The following is a 27451-nucleotide window of genomic DNA, read 5'->3' on the forward strand; positions in this document are numbered from 1 at the left end:
AATAATAATAATAATAATAATAATAATAATAATAATAATAATAATAACAATAATAATAATAATAATAATAATATATATTAATAACATATATGTTTTTATAAAAAAAAATATTATTAGACTTGTAGTATACAATTATAAGCGATAAAAAGTAATATTACTCATTGTATCAAAATAATTGTTAATACAGCTGTTGGCTAAAATTGTATATAACTTCAAGCTATTCTTATTATTTCTTTATAATTTTAAAATCTGAAGATAAAACTGAAAAATTAGGTGACAAATGTATAATTTCTATACAATTTATAACGTAAAATGTTACTCAATAAAAATGTTGATGTGTCTCCTTATTCATCAAAAGTTGGATTACAGAAAAAACCAATTCATATTCTTTGCATTGATCAGAATTTAAAACTAAATATCGAGAATTACTTTAAACCATTGACGGAACACTGAAAACATTTGCAGATGGTACTTAAAATTGTATACGTTGTGTCACTCGTAGAGAGTATACTGAAAAATACGCAGTAAATTATTAAACTAATATAAGAAAATTCAATAAAGAATTTGAGGTTGAAATATTTTGGAGGAAACTAAGCCTTCTAATAATCTCTGGATTTTATCATGTGATAAAATTTTTTTTTTTATAAAAATACTTTTATTGAAATATTTACAATCTGATACAGCTTTTATACAATAAGTACATTTTTTATAAAGAATAATTTTAACTTAATGGATTGACCAAGAAGGCGCACAGCGATGAAACCTGGATTGACGTGTGATTAAATTATTAAATATTTCTTGCAATTAGAATATACTAAGGATATTATAATGAAAAATTGAAATTTTTTTTTGTAAATGTAATAAACATTTCACTAAAGTATTACCTATTTGTAGTTTTATAGTGTTTATATATTAGGTTGAAGTATAAATAACCTATATAGTAAAAAACACTACTACTTTAATATCTTTTTTTCCATTTACCAACCTATACTGAATCTATATTTTACCTTGATGGTCTTTTACGTTAGATATTTTATTTACAAATGCTTCTTTGATTATACACCATTAATTTTCAATGCAAGTCTTTTTTTGTATCAATAAACTATAGAAAAACGTCAATAAAACCACTTTGCTGAATGGGTAATTATTAAATGTTTTATCGTAGAGAAGTAAAAAAAAAAAAAAATAAACGACAATAATTTTTTTATTTTACAAGAACCAGAGGGTAAAACAATTAATACCTACTTAAATCACACACTATTGAGATTAATGATCAGAATTTACTATTTAGTTATTTCAAAAAGTAGATAAATCATTTATATTGCAGTTTTGAGTGTTAGAGAAAGGTTGGACGTAATAGTTGGTTAAAACAATATAACAATACATTTATTGATAAAAGTTCACTTGTCAAGACCTTTTAAATGGGTTGTGACTGATAATCGACTAATGGAATCCGATGCGGATGAAAATTTTTAAGAATATAGCCAATGTCACCTAATTTATTAGGATACACGTCAAGCCCGTCAAGGGCACCATTTCTTCGATTTCAATTATAGCTTCGAAAATATCATATGAGCAAATTAAAATGTTATAAATATTATAAGAAAATACCATGATAAATTAATAACGAACATTTATTCCTTGAGATATATTTTTGTGTATAAATTTCCAGAATAATAATTATTGTTTAATTATTAAAAAAATATATGGTTTTAAATATTCATAGTAAGTTATTCTCCATAACATTTACAATGTCATAAAATGCTTAATAGTATTTAAATATTTTTATTTACTGGACAGAATAATTGCGTTTATTTTTATATTTATAATTTACATGCAAAATATACATTTTACTCTACATGATAAATATTTGATTTTAAAATAAAAATAATTTACCCTTGAACACAAATACCAGATTGCCAGATTGAGTTTTAAGTAAATCCTTAAAAGTGAAGAGGGTGTAAATCCTAGGCAAATAACGTATTTTCACGTAACAATTGGCAAAAATACTCTTCAAATACAATTCCAATCAATTTTTCGATTTTGTTTTATTTTTATTATTTGTTTTGTTTTTTATGTTAAAAATGTTGAACAATAGTGAAATATATATTTTACATAATTTTTAAATTTAATCATTTCTATAATTAAAATCTCAAGTTATTCTTTCCATTTGTATTTAAAGCATATTTAATATATATCTTAATATGTATATAAATCAACAATATTTAAACACTAGTAGTGATATAATAAGAATAGATGGAAGCCAATAGAATCAGTGAGTATGAAATGCGATTAAACGATATAAAACCAATTGGTATTTACTACTTTAGATCTTGAGCGAGGCGAGCAAATGTATAGGTTTTCACAATATTGATGATTTTTTTCTATCTTTCTTTCGCTTTTACAGATTTTAAATCTGTGCCACAAGTCTCATAAAGTATATCAAACGATCGAAAAATGGATACAGATGTTACTACAAAAAGTCATATTTTGTTTTATTAAATTATTTATTTCCAATACGAAAGAATAACTGGAAAAATATCATTTTCATCTTTGCGTTCCAGTAATGATAGAATACACGCTTATTTATTTCCTCTATATCGAATAATTTGGCGAACAATTATAAAGGTACTTTGATATCTAATTAAAGTGTTGACCCATTAAATTGCACTTAGGAATTATAGCAGAGTTTATATTTTTTAATTTTTTTTATATTTTTTCACAGGCAATTCTAATATGAATGGCTCTGTTTTATGGATTAATATATGATAATATAATAAATAAATAACAAATAAATAATATTTAATAGCATAGAGATGGGGTTCAAAAATATAAATCATAAGGAAGCGAGGTCGACCATTTTAACCCATCTATCTTGCGTCCGCCAATGGATATAAGTATACATTTAAGCTTAATATTTTACAGTAAAATAAATCATTGGTATAATAAGTACCTATAGTAACTAATGTAAATGAATGTAATTTTTTTTAATATTATAATTATTTATAAAGGCATGAATTGATAATGAATCATACACAACGTTAAAAAAATCACCCCTTGCAATGATAAACAAAAAATAGTATCTCGTTATTAAGTAATTTTAAATAATTTATATTGATAATATGTAGGTATTTGTTGATACATTTTAAAGTAATATTCAAGTGGATATTCAATATCTCATGTGAAACATAGTTAAATAAAGTGATATAGGTCATGACGGGTTTCTTTAAATCAGAAACTTATGATTAATCGAAACATACAAAAGCTGAAACATTTTTTTGAAAATTTGAGAGTTTATTTTTCAGTGTAATTATTTAAACATTAATGAATCATAAACAAATATTAAGATAACTTTTTTTTACGGATTTTATTTAAATAATTTATATTTACTTCATTTGAATACATTATAGAACATGTAATAGAATAATTATTTCAAGTGACCGTGGTCTTTAGTTAGCACTATTATTTGTCGCTAAACTATGAAGAGAATAGAATAAATACAATTAAGTATTTTGTGAATTAATTTGATCGGAGCTCTTTGTCTATAATATATATAGACTCTATATCATTATGATATAAATAACGGAACCATCGTTAAAAATTTAAAAATGTACTTATATAGTTATATATATTTAGATAGATATATATATATTAATAGAACAGCGTTTCTTAACCTGGGTGTCACTTCGTTCAGATTTAATTTAACGTGTATTTACAATAAATAAAATACATATTTAGAAAAATTAAAAAGCATCGGGCAATAATTAATGAGATTCTTATTTACAATTGTTTTGCATTTAAAATATTGTTTATTCGTAGTACAAAATTTGAAACACGCAAAAGTAAACTATCTTCTAGTGATAACTTAAAATATTTTTGTAGATTAATTTTTTTATTGATAGTTTTTTTTTATGATATGATACAATATATTTCGCAATTGTTAAAACAGATAATTAGGCTTAAATTAGTTTGAGGGTTGTGAAGTAATTGACTTTAATTGTTATCTATTTTTGGGATCAAAATATGAAACGATGTTATTGAACAAAGGTCGATAAATTATTTATATTGGAGTTTGGAAGAATTAAATAAAAAAAATAAACGAGTTTCATAGAAAAAAAATTGTTATGAGGCAATAATCTAAGTCAAATAAAATCAAATAAACTATTTTATTTTCTCATTATAAAAGACATTTAAAAAATGTAATTAATGCATTTTAAGTAAGGTATATTGCCGGTCCATTTATCTGCCTTTTGTAGTCCGCTAGTAGTCGATTGTTGTTTTAGAATCTATATAACCGTGGATATTATAGATTAAAAAATACCATATTCTCAATGCTTCAGTTTTGTTATTCTTGGTATAGTTTAAATAATTTATTAACAGTATTTTATTTTAGATTTGACTATTTTTTTGTAACGTTTTTAATAATTGTTAGAAATTAATGATAAAATAAATTAATAATTTAATATTCGAGGTTTATTTGAAAAGTCTAAATATTCTCACACTTTTAAATTATTTAATTTGTTATAGACCATAATTACGAGTATATATAGGCTTATATTTTAATAAATTACATAATAAAATAATAAAAAGAAATAAATTCATGATTTTAATGACTATATATACCTGAAGATGAATTTTTAATTCGAAACTTTTTTAATTCGTACTTTACAAATATAATAATACTACAGGCTAAAAATTTATTTATTTACTATATAAAATTAAAAGAAAAACATTTTAAGGTCAATAGTTTTTTACTCATACAATATTAGAAGTAATAATTTTTATAAAATATTTTAACCCAGTGAAATAAAAGGAAAATTATTTTATGTAAAATTATAGATATATTTCACTGGATTAAAATATTTTATAAAAAATTATTACTTCTAATATTTTATGAGTAAAAAACTATTGACCTTATAATGTTTTTCTGTTAATTTTATATGTCATGTTTTTTAAATAAGTTATATGTAAAATTATAGATAAAACTTATTTTGAAAACATGACATCTTATTACTATAGTTCTGAATATTATATGACTGTATATTGTCTATTTTAAGATAAAATAACGAAGGATAAAAAATATTGTTATTGTACTGGGTTTGAATACCCTTTGGGTATTTTGTTAGAATGTTCTATCTACTTCACCAGTTAAATTTATGCACAATGGCTCAGAAATTTTCATACCCCGTTGTGAAGTACGACTGACGGATGCTCGACGACCAGTCTGTACCATAACAGCCAGAGAAGATTATTAATGGCAAATGACGTGAACATGTGTGTATGTAGTGTGTTGCGTGCACATCTCAGAGACCTGTAAGTATAAAGGCAAACGTTTATATTATGTTTTGAATAACAATATAATGTTTATATTTTTTTTAAATACAATTAAGCAAAATTAGGGTAATTAATTAAGTATGTATGATTACTTTTTAAATAAAGCCTTTTTTAATTGTTTATACATAATATACATAATTATATTTTATTCAAATTTGAGCATAAAAATATATATTAAGTTTATAGATTATTCGACTTATTATTTTATATAAATATAATTTCAAAAAAAGGATAGGTTACACCATAGAAATTGTATACCACTCGACATTTGACGGATTAAGTAAAATCGAGAAATGTATTGCTTAAATCCTATAAGGACGGAACTAGAAGATAGAAGATGGGGATTCATCCCCGGACGTAAAATTTTAGATGGTGTAATTTTTGTAATTATTAACAACTAGTTTGATATTTTTAACTTTATTAAATACTGATATTAGGTTAAAACTCACTAAGTATGATTGTATATTTATTATCAGAAAAAAATTCTCGATACGAGTACTTGGTCTAAGATAGAGCATAATTTTAACATTTTCCCCGGGCGTAAAAATTCCTGGTTCCACCTCTGGTGATATAATGTTAAATTTGTGTATACACACCGATAAATTTATTATATTTTCTATGAAAGACAAATAAATTATTTCAAACACATGAAATTCAAGCAACATATATAAGTTTAACAGAGATGAATAGATAATTATGCATTAGACATCAATTCTACATGGTGTTTTAGATTCTAAACAAAGCAAAAGGAATATATTGGTTTTACAATACTTTTTCGGTAAACTTTTTTCGGTAACAAAAATCTGCACCAAAAGTTTCAAGCAGAGTACTTCTTAGATGAGAAATTGAACTATAGACAAGCCATTTTTCAACTCTCTCAGAAGTCTTCCTCAATGTAAAGTATAACAAAAAAAAAGAAACTTATTTTCCAACCATTTATATTTATTTTGATAAAACGAGTTACTTTGTATTTTCTGACTTCAAAATGTAATTTAAGATATATGTTGAACCATTTTACCAAGCGTCAAAAATTCAGAAGATTTATCATATTTTGTTTGATTGTCATTTAAAATTTAGAATTAGGTATTTTTGAAATCTTTAAATAATATTGTCAATATTCATTTTTATTTTAAATAAAGATATTTTTAGATAAATCGAGTGTTCAAAATTGTGTTATAAAATTTGTAATTTTGATATAAGTTTATTAAATATTTTTGTTATCTAATAGATTTGAGCAACAATTATATTGGATAAAATAGAAGTTTTATTGCTAAAACGAATGTAATCCAGCCCTCCCCCCCTGCCCGATCAGATTCAATTACGTAAATGGAGAGAAGAACTACAAGTTGAAACACCTGTCCCGCCCAATGAACGATTACCCCCAGGCAGAAATCAACCATGGACCATATGGTAAGCGATAAATAGGCTGAGAGCCAGAATAGCTAAGACAAGAGTTCAACGTGGTGAAATGAGTATACCAAGAAGGACCTGAAATTTTTCAATGCGGCGAGAGACAACACCTAATACCATAAAATTTATCCTTGCCCCGTCAGGATGCTCAACTGACAACTTGGGGCTTGCTAATGAAAACGCTATATAAATAGCTACCCACTGGCGGAAGCAAAATAATTAACACTTTTATATTTTAATGCAATTAGTATTTATTAAACCTAGAACCGGACACGATAAGAAGTAGAAGATTGGATAAAATTATTTCAATACATATATATATATTAAAGAATTCATTGTGTATTGTTTTTTTGAAATCAATTGCACATGATCGCTTTCAAATTTAATTACATAAATATTGCATGAGTTACACAACAAAGAATATATTTATTTACACAAGGTAATAGTATTGGTCTTTGTGCTTCAACTTTATAAATGAATCGTTTATTTTAATGATTATAATTAAACGCGCCATTTGACATGTTTCCACGTTGATGACGTGAGTGTATAGGTGTGAACATTTTGTGTGAAAAAAATATGTTGATGATACAGGTATTGAACCTGTTACCGTACGCGCCGAATTTGATTAGAAATTATTGAAGGATCGAGATGTATAATTTCCTTTAGCATTAAATCGCATTCGAATTCATTTTCAATCAATTTACTGGCCATAGCATTCCAAGAACGCCAAACTAAATATGACGAGGGTATATTGTACACTCTTATGTAAGTGGTGTTATTTTCTACAGATATTTGACTTTTAACACATTGATGGACATTCTGAATTTTGGTTTTTTTTTCTTAATAATTTATATCGTAAAAGTTTATTATAAAATACTTGAAAAAACTATTTATATATTTATATACATAAGCTATAAACAATCCTAAAAATCAATATCTTGAAAAGTTATAATTAACACTTTTGTATTCGTTGTCTAAGCAACTTTCAATTTATCATGAATTTTACTGGTAAATATAATGTAATGAAAGTACCAAACAAATAACAGGTATATAACAATTTTTTTTGGTGATAAGCTTTTTTCACTCACACCTTTAATATTCAAACGGTAAAGTGAAATTTTAAAATTATAAAAATAAAACTTGAATAACATTAATTTTGATGATAAATACTAATGTAACTTTAGACAGACGATTGTAATTGTTATCCACCATCATAGTCTAATTTTACATAATAAGTAGAATAGTAGTATCACAATTTACAAAAGTGAAACCTTAACTCTATTCTGTATTTTATAAATATTAATATTAAAATACCATAGAAGAGTATAATTTCAGTTTTGATATTATAGTATCGTAATATAATTTTATTTACATATTATACTAATTAATTCAAATTTATGTATTAACATAGTATATTAAATCTAAGTAATAATAATAATAAATATTTTCATTTGTACTCTGTTATGTTATACTATGTTACTATGTATAAAATTCAAATACGATAGCAATAACTTATCGATTATTTAGTAATTTTAGTATTTTAGAATGAATCATTGCTAACAAAGAATTTGTTATTGGCTAAAATTAAATGGTATCTACTGCAATAAATTATTAAAAACATGACAATACATTTCTCTAAAATAATATAATTAGTGTTTTTCTTAAAAGTTTACGGAGTTGTAATGAATACAAAAGAGAACGTTTATAAAATGTACTTTACATTGGATTAATCACTGCAATTTATCTCTAGCTACTTTCTAACTGAAGATGTACTTCAAAGGCATTGGAATTTGGTGAACTTTCGAAAATTAAATGGGTTGCTGGAGAAATATTATAAGGAACGTAAATTAAATTTTCGATGAAACCTAAGAGATGCTATTAGAAATATGTCAAAGAGACTATTTCTCGCAATAATTATTATTAAACAAAATGCATTTATTGACTAAACTAGGTCTCTAACAGTCTTTTGAAAACACTTAGATATTTTGATTTCATTTTTGCTGTGGTTATTGATTGATAGGGCATTAATTTTATGTGTCACCTACTCACAATGAGTATAAATAATGCAGTATACTAAATATATAATAACCTATCGTGTAGATTGTGTTTTTTTATATTGTTATATTATTATTCATTTAACATACAGTTCAGAAGCTATTCATAATTACGAACAATACTATGTATACAAATTGAGAATAATGCTATAAAATATAAAGATAAACAATTTTAATTAACTTCATATTCTACTTATTGATAAATACAATCCTTTAATAACAAAATGTTCATGTATCACAGTTTCTAGATACCTACATATCTTATGAAAAATCAATGGTATTTTATAAAAATAATGAATTATTTTAGAAAAAAATCACATGCATATGGAAATGTAATTACTAAGGCAGAGAACGTATAGTATTTGCATATTTGTTATACATAATCACAAAATAGCATGATAAATTAATAAATTAATATGTTTCATGCTTTCACAAAGCTAGTCTAGAAATTTTATTTTGCATGTAAATATATACAATTTCAATTTTTTTTTTTTTAGGGCATATTTCTTCCATTATATACTTTTATTTTTAGGTGCAATTTTTAAATAGTTTTTCATTTTATCAATATTTTTCCATCCACGTTTTTATTTCATTTAATTTATGACCAAAATATTGTAAAATTAAAAAAAAAAAATTGATCATCTTGAATCAAAATGCTTGTTGACTATTTGCAGACTATTTTCTAGAAATACGTCTTGGGGGTTGCAGATTACATTAATTTTATTTTTAAACGGTTAACACATAGTCACATATAATTTCCGATGGGACGATCTCAAAAATTGTGTTTGACTTTTGTAAATCATTGTTCTTTATTAATTTAATATTTTAGTTGTAGTTCTGGGGGTTTCCCAAGTGCGTCCGCGATTTAATCTGCAGTTTTTATCGTATAGCCTGGGTGCGTCCGAGGTTTTATCAACTACTTTAACTGAAGAACCCGATTCCGTAAGTTTCCATTACAACGAACTCCAAGGGACCGAATTTCTTTTGTTGTTATAAAGGAAATTTCGTTAAGATGATGTTGAGAAATTTTCTTTTGAAGAATTTATGTCTATAATGCCAGAGCATGAAAAACATCAAGATTTTATGAATTATTTGACAGAAAATTATATTGTTTCTGAAGCAAAATTTCCAATTTCTATGTGAGCAGAAATGACAAGTAGTGTAAAAAGGACAACAAATGCCTGCGAGAGTTTCCGTTCCAAATTTAATTCGTTTTTTTTTATCAATATCCAGATATTTATACAATTTTAAAAATATTAAAAAAAACATTCAAATTAACACTAAATTTGCAATTGAAGCAGCGATAAAAACAACTATGAAGAAAAAAGGAACAACTAATAACAAAATTGCATTCATCGAAGAAAATATTAATAAATTTAAGAATAACCAAATTTCAAGGATTGATTTTGTAAAATTATGGCTTTTAAACATCAACCATAAAAACATAAAAAGTAACAATATAATTTATATGACCATAAAAAAATATTAAGACACTCACCTACAACTATTCGGTGTAAGTTAAATAAACGAGATAATATAATTTTAATATAAATATTGAATAAATGAAAAAAAACATTTTTGATGGTGTAAGCTAGCTCAGCTCCTTGTGGTGCATTCTGGGTAATTCTAAATTAATTGATACGCATTTGGACTGTGTCAAAAAAAAAAAAAAATTATTTTTAGGACGTACTCGGGCGATACCTTTTTGTGAACATACTTACAACATAAAAAAAATACTTTTTGGGTCGCACTAGGGATATCTCCACAAACACATTATATTTTTATTAATATATATAATATTTTCTATTAATATTTTAACATTATCAAGTGTATCAATACTTGTAAGTTACAGGTTTTATTGTCGTAGTGGTTGGACCGAACTGGTATATTATGGTTTTTATAGTCGAACCGAATTCGTATGTTGTTTTCATAATCGGACTCAATTAGTTGTTTATCTTTCTCATAAATATTATTTGAAACCCAACTCGGATACGCCCCCCTGGAATTAAGAAGGATGATAGGTTTTTAATTATAGGGTTTGAATGAGAAGAGAGACGGTTGTGAAATTTTTTATTGAAACATTTTGCATTTTGATTAATTGTTTTTAACTTTGGTATAATTTGATATGTCTTAGGAAGCATTTCCATGGTAATTTTCTTAAGGCAATTTTCTGAAAGGATTGGATGAACCATGGATACTCAAGTTATCTCAAGTTATCTCGTTACAAATTAGATGTTTGGTTAACGTCCCGCTTTGGGCGAGACAGTCCCGCTGTCCCCGAAGAACCTAAAAATGTCCCGATTTAAGAAAAGTCGACTTGTGGTAGGTATTTATTAATCACAAACTACCATAAATTTATACTGTATACAGTATACACTAAATTAATGCCTACATATATATATATATATATATATAGTGAAACACTAAGGAAAAAATAGAAAAGGAGTTCATAACGTTTATGCAAAATTAAACACGTCTCTCGGAAGGACTCTCGTAGGAATTGGATGCAGAGCTTACATAATCCACAATGCGATCAAAACAGCTGCAGATTGTTTACCTGTTGATTTTTAATACATAATTGCAAAAATATATTCATTTTTTTTAAATTTATAGCGTTTGCGTTGAAGCTCTTAAAGAATTTTGTAATACAGCTAACACAGAATATAAAAAACTTCTGGGCTGGGCTATAGTAAAACTAGATGGCTTGATACCTGCGCTGGAAAGAGTTTTGAAAATGTTTCAGCTGTTAAAAAATTATTTTCTGAGCATTGATAAATGCCCGAACATATTGAAAGAATTTTATGAAAATCAGCTCTGAATTATGGTTGTATTTTATACACGCTCAAGCAGCTACTTGTCATCAAGCAGTGTTAAATATCGAGGGCCAAAACGTGTCTGCAATAGATGCTTCAAATGAAATTAATCAACTTCAAAATACTTTAAATAAAAAACAAAATGCATGCTATTTTCCCCACGCCACCCGTAATATAATGGTAAAATTACTAGAAACTGTTGCTATTAATGAAGAAAACGTAAAATCTGCAGCGGCTGTTTTATACAAAATAAGCAAAGAATATTTAAAACAGTGGTGTCGGTTCAACGAGGAAGTAAAAATATTTAAATGGGCAAATTTGAGAAAGGTTCCCTCATGGGAAGATGTACAAAAAGTGATGGACTACTTATTGAACAGAAATTTATTAGTAGCAGTCAAGACACTGAAGTTTTTGACGAGTTTTCACTAATTTTTAAGTATGTAACAGCTCAAAAAATATGCGACTGGAACACCGGGAATATAGCTACTAAAAATCGTTGGGTGGAAGTATTAATGCACTTCAATGCTATTGATCTCGCACACGTGAATTTTTCTATAGTTGTAGAATACATTTTGTGCTTGCAGGCAGTAACGCTCCAGTTGAAAGAGTGTTCTCTCATATGAATAAAATATGGAGCAGTGAAAAAACTCAATTGAGAGTCTCTGTATTGAAAGAGTAACATAAACAAATTATGTCAAGAGTTCCATTCATACATAAAAACTAAACAGGCTACTTTAAAGCAGATTTGTGGATCCGACAATATAGAAAATCAACCGAATATTGTACTCTATTATTATATTATTATTTATTATTGTTATTATTAGGATAATATTAGGATTAATATTATATTAGCTGCGTTTTTTGTTGTAATTTTTTTTATAAATAATTAATTTTTATTCAATAAAAAAATTGTTATTTTACTCAAAATGTTATGGTTTTCTTATTAAAATATACAGGTGTCCCGTTTTGAAGAAAAAAATTATGGTCACGTTTTATGTATGGTACCAATTTAAATGGTTGATATCTAGAAAGTAAAACTATATACTTCGTTTTTAAAGACTATGCAAGTAATGATGATTCTTAAATCTTATATACGCTTTATATCAAGATTGGCATTAATTTACATGCATTTGTTAAACTAAAAGTAAAGTATATTTTAAAAAAAAAGTATGTATTTTAATATATAATAAAAAAAAAAAAATCCTATATTCCCCAAATGTATAGTCACATTATATTTTGATAGTATAATCTACATCAATACCTTTAAATATACATAAATAATAAATTCGCTTTAAATTGAAAAATATTACTTATATTATTGATTTATACACTAACATTTTTAGCTAGAAAATATCTTGTAAGTTAGAAAGTAGTATAATAATAATATATTATAAAATTGTTTTCGTTTCTAAAGCTTTCTACTGAAACCATTATGCCTCAACAATTTATTAAAAAATAAAATAAAAATTACAGAGATCTTAGGACAACAGTGATTGTAATAAATGCTATTTGTTGGTAATTATTTTTCAACATATCTCTTGTAGTATATATGTGTATGACAGTATTATAATCAGGGATTGAGACCGGACCGAAAAGAATCGGTTACGAAACCTATAACCTAGTGTAAATTAAAGAACCGAAAATAACCGTTACCTGTATTTTATATTTTTAATAGATCTTAATCAATACCGAAACCTATAAATAATACCAAAAGAATACCGATTTTTCAAGGGTTTTTTACTGTTTTCAAGTTCCTATTGAAATCGAAAGAAATTACTCTTTGGACTAAAAATATATTATTTAGAAACAATAATTACATATAATAATTTATATTATACAGTATTTACGCAATGTTATATTCGGCTGTCGACCAATGAATATAATATTATTGTCTATTAATAATATTAATATATTATATATATTATGTTTATGTTACACGATAATGTCGATAACGGATCATTTCTGCGGACACATTTATTTTTAAAAGTATAAAATTAAAATTATGGGCCGTCATACTGTGTCATGCGTTTATAAATATTTTGTTTACGATAAGAAATCCAACGAGTCAGTTTGTAAAAGTTGTAATGGAAAAATAAAAGTGAGTACTTACATATTTTTATTTCATTTAATTTTAATTTAAGTTTAAAATCATTGACAAAAGAATTATAATAATATAGTAATAAAATGGTAGGTAACTATGTAATATTTAAGAAAATAGACAAGACGACATTATTTTTATAGTTTATATCTATACCATCAACTATAATAGTGCAGTCTTGAGTAATTTATTCAGGTCCTACTCGCTATTATGTTAAAAATACCCAATGTAAATATTATGTAATTATCTACAAAATAAAAAATAGTACCTATGATTTTACCAGTAATTTCTCTTTACCTGTACGTGTAGCTTTGTAGCAGTTTACCCTTAAATATTTCAAATAATATTTATTTTGATTAATTTAGTTTGTATATTGTATATCCTTAAATATTTATATTTTGAAAATCTAATTGATATAGTTAGGTAATTAGATATTATATAAATATTTATAAATATGTACTTATAATTTTAAAAGGGAAAGCATGGGACAAATTTGAAAAGGCACCTAAGTTCCCACCAGAATATATATGAGGAGATGCTGGTTAAAGATACAGAAATAAAAAAATTTACCCAGATTAACACATCTGTTATCAAAGCACATGAGAAACTTTTATTTTTCTATATCCGAGGTTAAATTTAACATTAATATGAACACTTTAATCAGCGCCTGCAAATACTAAACAATAGTATACAATATATATTCTTGTATTAAAATTTCTGGTTTGAAAAAATAAAGGTTAGGAACCGGTTGGAACCGCAACCTAAATTTTAAAACTTAAAATCCTGAAATTTAACCTAAACCCCTAAAAAATATTTTAAAAATTCGAACCCTTACCTAAACCGTTAAAACCATTAAGGTCTCAGTCCCTGATTATAATTTATTATAATTAATAAAAAAATAATAACTAAAATAAATAATGCCTAGTTAGATGATTTTTGAATTATATAAGAAATATTTATCTATTTGGATTATGGTCTTATAAAATGTTATTTATTTTTAATGATGTGCAAAATTAGTGGTAGTCCATACATAGCATACAAAAATAAGAGTGTATGTATACCCCTCTCCCCCTCCCGATGGTAAACTCTTCAAACTAATTTACATTTTTACCGATTATAAGTAGATTACATCGAGATTGAGTGCAAACTATGCTCTTTGTGAATATTACAGATACATTTTTCTAGATGGCCATCATTTTTATCTAGGTGAAAATTAGATACCAATATTTAATTTTATCTAGATAAGATAAATATATCTTGATAAATTTAACTATTTCACAACACTGGTTACCAGACATCAGTAATTACATAAATAGAAGATTACAGATATTATTTTACTATCATTTCTCAGGAATTTTTATGTAAAAATTTTAACAATTTTTTAAGAGTTATCAAAGGAAGTTTTGAATTTATGATGAAATCTATGATGGTAAGATATATGTATGATGATTAAAATGGGTATTATTTATTCGATATTGAAGAGAATTCGCGCAGCATTTAGCAACGGACGGAACGCATTCTAGTAAAAAAGTGAAACCGTAAGTTTCTGTACACTTTTTCAATTTAAATTTTCGAAAAATAAATATAATTTAGTCGCAATCAACATAACATTTATTTTAACACAGAGCAATTCGGAATCGACGAATTCATGTTTTAGGAGACTTAATAACGAATATCCTTTGTGCATTGGTTCATCAATCGCTCCTCAGTACATGTCCACAAAGACGTCTACTCAGTCGTGATTTTCCGAAATTAAAAATTGTGAATCGAGTTAGTATCTTTATAATATTGTATAATATCGCTGAATTTCTCAAATTAAACTCTAATTTTATAAACTCAAAATGTGGAATATTATGATATTCATCTTGTAATCTAACCTTGTGGTTAGTATTGCAATTGGAAATGCGTTCTTCTCTCTTATTTTTCTTTTCTTGTTTTTCCGTATTTTCAGCTAACCTCTTTAGTTCTGTGTAGCTCATCTTGCTTTGATGGTTTCAGTCATTTTTTGCGTTAATTTATTTTTCTGGATATATTTCCGTTGAAATGGTTTTTTTTATCCAACTCGATCGCAGCATCCTTCTCGAACAGTACATTTCAAAGAATCTGAGGATTCATTGTTCTGCCTAATATAGTAATTAGATTTCACAGCCGTATAACGCTTCACTTCATACGTATTCTTATATGAAATGTTTCTTCAGCTAAGTTATATTTATTTTATATTATATTATGATATCATATTGACATGTTATGGAACTAGTTTTTAGTTAAAGTAAGAAATTTGAATTTGAACATTTTAAATATTAAAAAACTAAAATTAAAAAAAAAACCAATCAGCAATTAAGTTCTCATATAAAAAAAAAAAAATGAGATTATCGTTTCTGTGTAAATACTCAAAAGAGTATAAAAAAATTAAGACGTTTGATTTTTTTTCGTCACCCACTTTTAGGGCATTCGAACAAAAAAAAACAATAGTGAATCGTTTTTTCAAATGCAAGGAAGTCAACTTTTTGTGTATTAACCTGAAAAACGAAACTCGTCGAATACCAATGTATAACGACAGTCAGTAAGAAAAACTGGATTATCATAAGACTTGTATATGAATTAATTTAAAAAATTTAATTTAATTTAAATCACTTCATTAAATTAATGATAACCTGTAGAACCAAAATGAAATAGTGGTAAACGTAAAATACTAATCATTAGCATCGGTTTTATGTACTGAGGAACATGGATCTATAGAGACGTTGAGATATATTAAAAGTACTTCAAAATTCTCAAAAGTTATAACAATTTCATCAAATTAAGATAATATAGAATTAATTTTATCTAATGAGTTGCTCGATTTATTAAACTGTTTATACATTAAATTAATTAGTAATAATAAATTTACGAGTATATTAAGAAATTCAAATAATAACAGCTATAACTATCCGTTTTTACAGACTAAATTGTGATTGGTCGACTTCCAGCAATGCAACCTGGACCCAAAAATTAACACAGTAATACATCAGAAATCAAAGACAGTTGGTAAGAAAAACTGGTATAAGCATAAGATATGAGATTTGATTTCGTTAAGGAATTACATTTCATTTTGGAAAACGGGTAGCAACACTGAAATAATACCATGTGTAAAAGATAAACCATTATTAATGGTTGTACGTAATTTTTATTATGCGGTAATTGAAACGTGTGCAATGCAAAACCTCTCGGACTGTACGATGTTTCCTATTCTACGAATTATGATTGATCATATCAGATGAGTGCTTAGGAACGGTTTAAACTAACTATAATTTTAATGAAGTGGTAAAAATATCAACTTCAATTATACTTTTAAAGGATTCTTACATTAATAATTTAGATATAAGTAAGCCGATTTTCACTGAACATACATTGCATTAATGTGCATTTAATAAAGAAAATGTAATTTAGGATATATTTTTGACATTAATTGATTTCTTTTTTTCTTACAGGTGAAAACTACCTATAAAATGATTTTGGTTAGTAAATCTCTTTAAAACGAAGAAGAAAAATAAGTATTTACAGTAGAGTTACATAATTTTGAATGTAAGTTTTTTTTATGTATTATTTTAATTAAATGTTCAAAAATTAATTTTTTTTTTTGCTAAATTTCGGGTGCATATTTTTTTTTGCATATTTCAACACATAATAATAATTTAATAATTTACATATACTTGTGCTATTTAAAGATTTTTTATTTTTTATTTGGTTGGTTTATATGCATTTAAATCTGCGCTATACTAATAAATAACTACCTCAAATGCTACATATAGTATAACTTATAAAAATGTTCATTTTTTAATGAACATATTCATTAATAGGGTTCGGATGTTTATGTATTTAAAACTTCTGTAAATTGCATGCATGTATGCATTAAAAAATTACGAATATGCAATCAAAATATGCGCTAAAAAATTATAAAATTATGCACAAAATAAAATTTTTTAAATTTGCGTAGCGTTTTATTTATTTTAATTTACATTATTATTTATTATTTATTATATTATTAGTGTTACACTATACTACTATAGTTTTTTTTTAATTTGATCAAATTTGTAACTGCGTCAGTTATCACTAAGTAAATTTTTGTACCGTGAAAAACTTCGTTCTACATCAACTGATGTTATTGGAGCATATTTGAAGAATGCAAGATCCTCAACTCCTAATTTGTTTTTTTATTCAAATTATCAAATTAGTAAATGATGCCTATAACTACGTTCCTTAATGCATGATAGATTGTAGTTACCATACCTATAAAACTTATATATAATATATAAATTGTGGAATTAATTGTATAATTCGTTGATTTAAATTGTTTTCTAAAAAAATGTACTGAAATATGCATTTCTATTTTTAAAATTCCAAAATTAAAAAACAAAACCATTAAATATGAAAAAGTATGCAAAATATAAATAGTATTATTTGATTCAGTAGAACATGAATTAAATTTGTATCCAGTTTAACATTAAATTAAATAAATAGAAAAAAAATATGCAATTTCATGAATATCCGAGCCCTAGTCATTAAATACTAGAAAAAAAACAGATGATATAAGTAATAAAAAACTGAAAACCGTTTAATAAAAAAAAAAAAATGTATTTGATTTTCGCTAGATCATAAATTTCGAATTCAAATCAGAGTTTTAATTATTTAATAATGAGACCATTCAACATTCATTGAAATTAAAGCACTACAACTTCTATTTTTAGATTTCATTAGTTTAAATTATAAAATTCTTTATTTTTTATCGCAATAAGGTATGTATTTATGTTTTTAAATAATAGCTGAAACTAAAATTAATTTTCTAAAGAATTATTGTGAATGTAGGTATATTGATACAAACTAGTGGGTATTTTTTTATTATTTGGGTAAACGCCCATGTGGGCTCAAGTATAGGTAAAATGTTTAATCTGTGTATAAATTAGAGCTCTTAAAACACGTGTACACGGATTACACGTGTACACGTGAAATTAAAATTTTCGTGATGAAAACCGTGTAATCCGTAGTTCACGTAATTCACGTGAATTTCGTGTATTTAAAAATTTACACGTGAATTTCGTGTATTTATAAATCCTACACGTGAAAAGATACACGTGAAAATGTGAAATACACGACGTGCATTTAAAAGAATTTTATTATTTCAGAAATAATGAAGATTTACTAATATAATTAATAACGATATTTATTAAACGTTTAATATAAATTATAAACGTCATTCACAGTTGAATAACCAATAATAACAATAATAATAATAATACTTAAATTAAACATATCAAGAACTATAGTCTATAATTCTAGAAATATAATTTTCTGTTTTGGTATAAGAATACCAACATGTCTACATTTTCAGGAAGAAGGCAACTTCTTTTTGGCGTCACAATGTTACCTGCCGTTGAGAAACACCTCTCTGAACTTGCCGATGTAGATGGGATTGCTAAATATTTTTTGGCAATAGTTGCTATTGCTGGATATTTTTCTTCTCGTGTTCTCCACCACTCTAAGGGATTTAAATCAAATCGAAGTTTAGGTTCTGAAAGATATTCCGTAAACTGTGTAAATGCGTCATTTGTACTATTAGTATGGTCTTTGTAAATAATTGCTAACACATTATTCATTTTCAAATCGTTTTCTTCTGTATCATTAGGATTTGTAATAGTTGGGGCAACTGATTCAATAAGCTGCAAGACATGTGATCGAATTTTCTCTCTAGCTGGTACGGGTTCATGATCCATATCTTTATATTTTGGATCTAGAAAAGAAGCAACGTGTCTTGCAGTAACAATTTCTTTCCATGTCAATTCAAAACGAGTGGTCAGTTGATATAAAATTGTGTTCTTAAATCGTTCCGTTATATTGTCATCTTCGATACCATGTTCATAATGGGAAGTTACAATTTTGTGTATTAAAGGTCGTACCATTGAAACAGAAGATTCTAATTCTCCACAAAATAAAGTAGTGAGAGCTTGCAATGGTTTCAGTAGTACTAATAATTTTTCAATAATTACCCATTCAGATTCTGTAATTTCTAGTTTTTGGGCAATATTAGATACTGTTATATTACGATCTGCGAGAACATTTGTAATAGGTGCTCTATTAATATAGAGTCTTTCTGGTATTAAAAAACTAGAATTCCATCTCGTTTTACAATATTGTAAAAGAGTTAATTTTGGTAAATTTAATTGTTGTTGTGTTTTCTCCAAACTCTTCATTGATATCGATGAATGTTTAAAATGGCAAACAATTTTACTTGATTTTGTTAAAACTCTTTGAATTTCATCGTCCAAAAGAGCTTTATTAACAGCCAGCTGCAAAGAATGTGCTGCACACGTTAATCCATATTTTTCCATATTATCATTCAATTCTAACTGTGATACAGCGTTGATGACATTTGCTGCATTATCTGTTACAATTGAACTATTTTTTTATCGACTTCCCACTCTATAAGTGATTTCTTTAAATGATGTGCTAAATTCATAGCTGTGTGTCGCTCATCAACTTCATGAGTTGTCAATGTATATGATTTCGGTTTCCAATATTGATCGATAGTGTGACAGATAATTGTTATATATGACTCTTGAGATCTGAAGGTCCAGCAATCTGTTCTACATGACACACTTGTTACTTCATTTAATTCATTCTTAATTAATTGTGTTATTTCACTTGTTTTTAAACGATTTTTTACATTTTCTGCAGAGCATGGTTTATAATTAAGATTAACAACGTTCATGAAGTATTTAAAACCCGGACTTGAGCAAAATGAAAGAGGCATCTGGTTTATAACTATCATTTTTGAAAGTGCTTTATGAATTTTCTCAGTTCTCTCAGAGCAAAGCAATTTATCTGACGTAGTATTTTGGTTATTAAGTTTTTGGCGCTTTCGCCTTGTTCGAGAATTTAAAATGAAATTTATATTTGATGTTGAATCAGAATTGATATTTGAAGAACTAGTACTTGGTTGGTCAAAATCATTTAATGAGGCGGTAGATTGGCTACTCAAATTTTCTGTTATAGGTTCTAAGTCTTTTCTAGTCTCAAGCATCTCATTTTCTGAGTCAGATGTGTGTCTGTTAAATAGATACAAAGTTTAATACAAGGCTTCTAATATATTGTTATAATAGTAGTTAAAAAATATTAAAAATACATAGTCACAATTTTTTTTTGATAAGCATTGATAATTCGAATTTTGACAAAATGCGTAAAAATCACGAAAATTTGCAATTTATTCTGAGTTAGAAATTCAAAAAAATGTTTTTTTTTTAAATCTAAGATTTGAAAATTCTATACAAGATTCTTCATGAGTTTGTATACTTTTATCAAATAAAAAATTTCTGCTGGAAAGTCAAATTAAATTTTTATGAGCATTTGAATTACAATATTGGATATTCACTAAATTTCTGTTGTACCGATATTTTTATTTTGTTGTTATATAAAGACGAATAATTGTAGAAACTTGAAATTTACACCAAATATTTATTTCATCAATCTATAAAAATGTTATTCGTTGTTCAAAAAACTTGAAAATTTAATACAAGTTTCCCCATAAGTTTTTATAATAGCAGTTGTAAAATATTAAAAATACATAGGCACGTTTTTTTTTATAACCATTTAAAGTTCAAATTTTGACAAAATTTACAAATTCTTTAGTTGTTAAAAATGTATAAAATGTTTGATTGAAAATTTGAAACAAGGTTCCACGTAACATAATGAATCTAATTTGATTAATTTGGAATTTATTTTATAAGTACTTACATTTTGTTTTTAAAAAATAACAATATAATTAACATTGTATAAAATATCCTAGACTGACAACTCATCTCCGATCAGAATCGTTTTTCGTATACAATGATATTATATCATTGAATTCAGATTTAATACCATCCATTACAGTAACCCACTTGTAAATTCCTGTACAGCAGAGTGGCATGCACTTACTTACCCGCTTTTTTTAGTATTGTAAATTTTTTAAATTTAGACGCTCGTAAAAATTTTTAATTGACTACCGCTCGATGTTTCTATGATATCATTGTAATAAAAACTTATGAACAACCTTCTATTACATTTTCAATTCTTAGCTACACAATTTTTTTTACGACAATATCGATTAAAAATCGGAAATCAGTAAATCACAGTACTATTAGGTTAGGTATAATAATAATATAAATTTACCTCTTTTTTTTCTCTTACTTCGTTACTTATGGAATGAATCAAAATCAGATGTCGCCCAATGGATCCAGTTGTACCTCCATTGCAAACAAACTCATTATTCTCATTCTCATCACACAAAAGACAGTATGCAACATTTCCTTTCTTTTTTGCATATTGCCAAACCCATCTTGATTTTTTATTGCCCATTACAATAAGTTATTTTTTAACTATCTCAATTTTCGATGAAGTTAAAAAATATATGAGACTCCGATATATGATTACGGTTGAATAGGATAATACTGAATAAGAAATAGAAATGGAAAATTTCGTGCACATACAAAAACATATTACGCGGTACAATGAGAGATAACTTAAAAAATGTTGGGTTTTGGTAGGTTTATAAATAAATGAGTACCATTATGTATTATGCACAAGGTATCGACTATTGACTAAATATGCGATAATACATAATATCTATTTAATCCACCTATAGTTATTATTAAAACCGATAAAAATTTAAAAATAAGAGGAATCACGGAGCACATGAATATAAATCATGGAGTTCACGTATTTTGTAAATTCACGTGAATGTCATCACGTATTTCACGTGTCACGTGAAATACGTGTTTATTCAAAATATATATCCGTGCATCCGTGTCACGGATACACGGGTACAAAAAAACACGTGCTCCATTGAGACCTCTAGTATAAATCGTAAATTTTAATTCAACGATATCAAATAGAATATGGATTTATTACATTTAACAGTAGATATCATAATCTTTGGAATTTTGAACTATCCATTTACTTTTTTGTAATATTTTGCAGGGGTTTAAATTCCAGTAAAGTTATTTGAAAATATATTTTTTTATATATAAATTAATTCAAACATAAATTCAGAATATATATTTTTCATGAAGCGTGGAGGTAACAATAACCACCGTATTTATGTTGATATTGAATTGAAAAAACAAAGCAATTACAATACATTTGATTCTGTTGATAAAATATACTGATAATCGAGTTTATAATAAAAAATAGGAATAGGGAATAGGCATATAAATAAATGAAAAAATAATTTTGTATTTTCATATTTACAATTTGAATTCAAGTGTTCTTGTATGACTTACGAGTACAAAGTACGTTGATGAAATAATACTCTTGTGCAGTATTACACAAATATTTAATTCATCTTGTAACGAAGTAATATTTAACTTACTAAAGTCAAATAGTTATCGGCAGAATACATAGTATATCAAATAAATAAATATACGAGTTATCTAATACGGTATTGTCAACTCATAAAAGATAACGAGGAAATCATTTTTCCTTAATACTAAACAGTAATGCATGACGTACATCGGTGTACATTTTCCAAAACGTAAACATAATTTGCGTTTACTTTAATATTATTAAGTAACTACACTCGTATAATAACACAAATAACTATTATGTCGTGTTCATCGTTTTTTTTTTCTATTTTGCTTTACAAAGACATTACAGTAATACAATTATAGGTATATATAAAACTATATACAGATATTTAAACATAGAAGCCAGTTAAATTCTCAACATTAATGATATAATAGGAGTAGAGCAAGTGCTAAGTAGAATTTTTGAATCGGGGATGATATATCTTAGGAAAGATAAAAATGAAAAAGGAGTTATCTGTTAGGGAGAAGGGAAAAACAATTGAAAATTAAATGATTGAAGTCGCAAATTGTTTCCTCGTGGGGTCTTGTATGTAATAAGAAAGAATTAAGAGAAAGCATGGATTTATGTTAGGGGATTAAACAGTGTCCTACAGTTAACAGTCATAGAATTTGGTTTCCGCAAATATATCATTTAATTCACCGAAACGTTTCTAAAAAAAAAAAACAATACGAGTTTTTCAAAAGAAAATCTGTAGTATGTAATCAGGGACGTCATTTGGGGGGGGGGGGCAGGCTATAGCAAATGCCCCACTCTAAGAAATTTTAAAAAGTCCGATGATCAAATGCTAAAATCGGTAAATAGTAAATTTTTATTTACTATTTTGTACTCAGAAATCAGATAATATTTACTTTTAAACACACGTTTACGGTTTATTAAAAGTTGAGAAACACTGGCTCCTCCCCGGCTTATGACAATCATTATTACACAAACCTTATAAACTTTATTTTTGGTATATTATATATACGATCTTTATAAAACAGTTTTCGTGATATCAATACCATTAAAATTGAGCTCATAATCAATAAAAAATCGTTAAAATCGTTCCTATTCATCCCAAATTATGGTACTTTATATTTGAGATACAATTTTATGGTTTTATAAATAAGTTCTGTAAAGTATTATTAAATATAAAAATAATAAAATTATAATTATTTATTTAATTAGATTTATATTATTATTCCATTTAACCTATTGATAGGTAACTTATAGCCTATAGGATAAGTAAATAAATTAGTTTTACTATCTTTAATGTTATTATTTAATTGGTAAATTAAAACGTTTCATGTTCTTTGTTTATTATCATGCCATCATTATTCTTTACTTATCTTTACATGTTTTATTCCAAAAAAATATTTTATTGATAGTTTATCGTCCAAAAATATTAAATATTTAAATAATTAGGTAATAATAATTTTTAAATATTATGAAGTCGGCAAATTTAATCATTTGCCCCACTCTTTCAAAAGTTGAAATGACGCCCCTGTATGTAATAATGGGCGGTAAAGTGAAATTATAACGTACCGACTAAGCCAAAGTACAGCAAATCGGAATACTTTTACTATTTTCACGCTAATTTAGTGCGTATTTATTTTATGCATTTACAATAATTTTTTAAATATGACAACTTATACTCGTATTTCATTATTTCAAATTTCAGTTTTCGTATAGGATGATAAATTATTATACCCACGATCAGCCACATTTAATTTGTTTTATATCACAAATTTAGAATTTAGATCAAGTTTTTTAGAAGTACATTGATAATCAGTTCTAATTTCTAAATTCGAAAACATCGAAATCGATGTCAAATATGACAATTTGAGTGACAAAACAATTATGGCCTGATTTGGGAGACAATTCATGTGATCGGAGATAAACTGATCGAAAAAACGAGCTTTGGAGTTTGGTTTTTATAAATCCACTTTGTTTTTATGTAAATGTATTATCATGAGGCACAATTTAATAATTAATTGGCAGACATATTAAATTCTGGTTGAATAATTACTTCAATTCGCGTTTATTTTGGTGTGATATTTTTATTATTTTTTTCGTTCCTAGTTACTACGTTATCATTATAATTTTAATACTGTGATACTAGTAAAGGTTATATACCTAGTCTGTATGACAACATAATGCGGCAAAACATCGTTTCTCGCGTTTTGTAATCATTACAAGGCTCTCCAATTTCTTGTTTGCGTGGTTTTTCTCAAATACAAAGCAGTACTGTGGTGGGTTTGGTCAGGCAATTTTATATACAGGAGTATCATTCAGAACGCGGATGGCTTCTGATTTTATGTATGACCATCGCAGGCCTTCGATCATTGGTCGATATAAGATTGCAAATGATCTATTTGGACAAGAGATGTCGATATGATATTGTGTGGCAGCTGTGTGTACGCGTACCACCGCAGTTGCAATTCACGTGGAAGTGACCTGAATAATTATCCCTTATGATAGCACGTTTTGGGATACGAATGAATAAATATTAGTATTGTATTAATATGCACACAGACTTCATGTCGTTGTAAAATAAACTACCAATCTTTACGACAATGACGCACGTTTGTTTTATGTACGATGAAATTATAAGCATATGGATAAATGACGCCCAACGATGGGGTTAAATTGTATTACTATTATTATTATTATAGACTGTTGTTGTACGGTACAAGGATAAAACGACCATTTATTTTCAATCGAGGTTTTGTAATACGTGTCTCGACCGGTATTAGTAAAATAGTCATTCATTTTAACCTTTTAAAATATATTTTCTCAAAACGTATATATAATAATATATGGTTTATTATTAGTTTTTTTTTTATTGTTTCTTTGATAAACTGCCTCGAAGATGGCTGGAAAATGTAATTCATCGTTAGTCTTTCACAACAAAAACGAAAATATTTGTCTGCCATCGGTCATCGCTATGCTTTAAAATTTACCTTTATACACAACATTCCCCACGAAACTTCCTAATTCTATCGGTTGAACTGTGCTTTACTACAGTGTCGTATCCAGGGGGGGTTAGGGGGTTGTAACCCCCCCCCCCCCCGAAAACTGTTCAATATTTAATTAATTTAATGATCAACCGACATAGCACGCGACATTATAACTTTAAGATTCTTGTAACTTTCAAGATAACTTTTCGTATAGTGTACGACGCACGTATAAAACTGACCAATAATTAGCAAAACCCGAATTATATGACAGTATGATACAGAATACAGATAACATAATATTAAAACCGATTAGCGGCTTCTGCGATTGCGATATCAATATCTTACAAACTATAATTCCCAATGTATTTTTACATTCCTTAAACCTTAGTGCATTTTCGAATACTTCAATAGCGTTTTTCATAATAATTGCCCGTAGTGAAATGCTTGCGCAGTCAGTCTGTACTCAGTAGTGATTACACTGATCGCAGAACAACTGTTCACAGCTTTCGATTTGTATTAGCGTCTTATAATTTATTTATTACCGCACATAAAATAAGCAAAAAATCAAAGAATAACATTTTGAAATACTTTAGCTCTACTGCCTCAACATCTTCACAAGTTTTTAAAAAACTAAAACTTGACGACAACGTTATTCAAAATAATGAAATTTCCTTAAAGTCGACATCATCCCAAATTCCAGCTTCTGATTTATTGGATAATACAAAAAATTTAGTTTCTACTTTTGAAGCACGAAAAGATATTTCTTACTACATACGAGGAAAACAGGAAAATAGGAAAACAGGTAAGATTTACTATTATTTATATTTTATAAATATTTAAGATTTATATAAAAGGTTACACTTCTGATGCGAATTATTATTTTTTATATATTTTGTACATTCATCATTAATACTAATTAACAATATATTTATTAAAATACCCAAATAATATTAATTTTCAGTGGTCAGCTGAAGAAAAAATAGATATTTTAAAAAATATATAGGTACCTGATCCAAATTATAAATTTCCTCAAAGTGGCAATAGGAACTTGAGATTTCAAATAAATTGGACGTATGAGTTCTGTTAGCTTCGTTACTCAAAAATACAAGATGGGGCTTTTTGTTTGACCTGTATTTTGTTCCCACCATCAGATGGATTAGGAAAGGGTGGTCATCAAAATCCTGGGAAATTAGTTATTGAAAAATATAACAATTGGAAGAAAGCCAAAGATTTGTTTAAGGATCACCAAAACAATCATTACCACAAACTTAGTCAAATTAAATTTGATAGTTTTTTGGCAATTAGAATTAAAAAAGTTGAACCAACTGATAGACAGATAAATGAAACTTTAAAAAAAAAAATTAATGATAACAGAGATCGTCTCCGTCCAATTATTAAAACCATTTTATTTTGCGGAAATCAAGGAAT

The 27451-nt window shown here is 26.5% G+C and overlaps 2 protein-coding genes across 4 annotated transcripts in view; both read right to left on the reverse strand.

Moving 5' to 3' along the window:
• Positions 1-27451, reverse strand: part of LOC112688031 (calcitonin gene-related peptide type 1 receptor-like) — a 222000-nt gene that overhangs the window by 37178 nt on the left and 157371 nt on the right. For all 3 annotated transcript variants that reach the window (XM_025561046.1, XM_025561044.1, XM_025561045.1), the window contains exon 6: positions 5185-5311. In XM_025561046.1, the coding sequence (XP_025416831.1) occupies positions 5185-5311 (127 nt within the window). The remainder of the gene's footprint in view (positions 1-5184; positions 5312-27451) is intronic.
• LOC112688032 (zinc finger BED domain-containing protein 1-like) lies at positions 19022-19459 on the reverse strand. The gene has a single exon (XM_025561047.1). It carries the CDS (start codon positions 19457-19459, stop codon positions 19022-19024), a length of 438 nt encoding a protein of 145 aa, XP_025416832.1.

This window comes from Sipha flava, unplaced genomic scaffold (assembly GCF_003268045.1).
Source record: "Sipha flava isolate LNK unplaced genomic scaffold, YSA_version1 36_pilon_pilon, whole genome shotgun sequence".
Lineage (NCBI taxonomy): Eukaryota > Metazoa > Arthropoda > Insecta > Hemiptera > Aphididae > Sipha > Sipha flava.

What these genes read in the sequence shown, in the direction of transcription:
- LOC112688032 (XM_025561047.1), bottom strand. Translation starts at nt 19,459, where the DNA reads ATGGATCATGAACCCGTACCAGCTAGAGAGAAAATTCGATCACATGTC.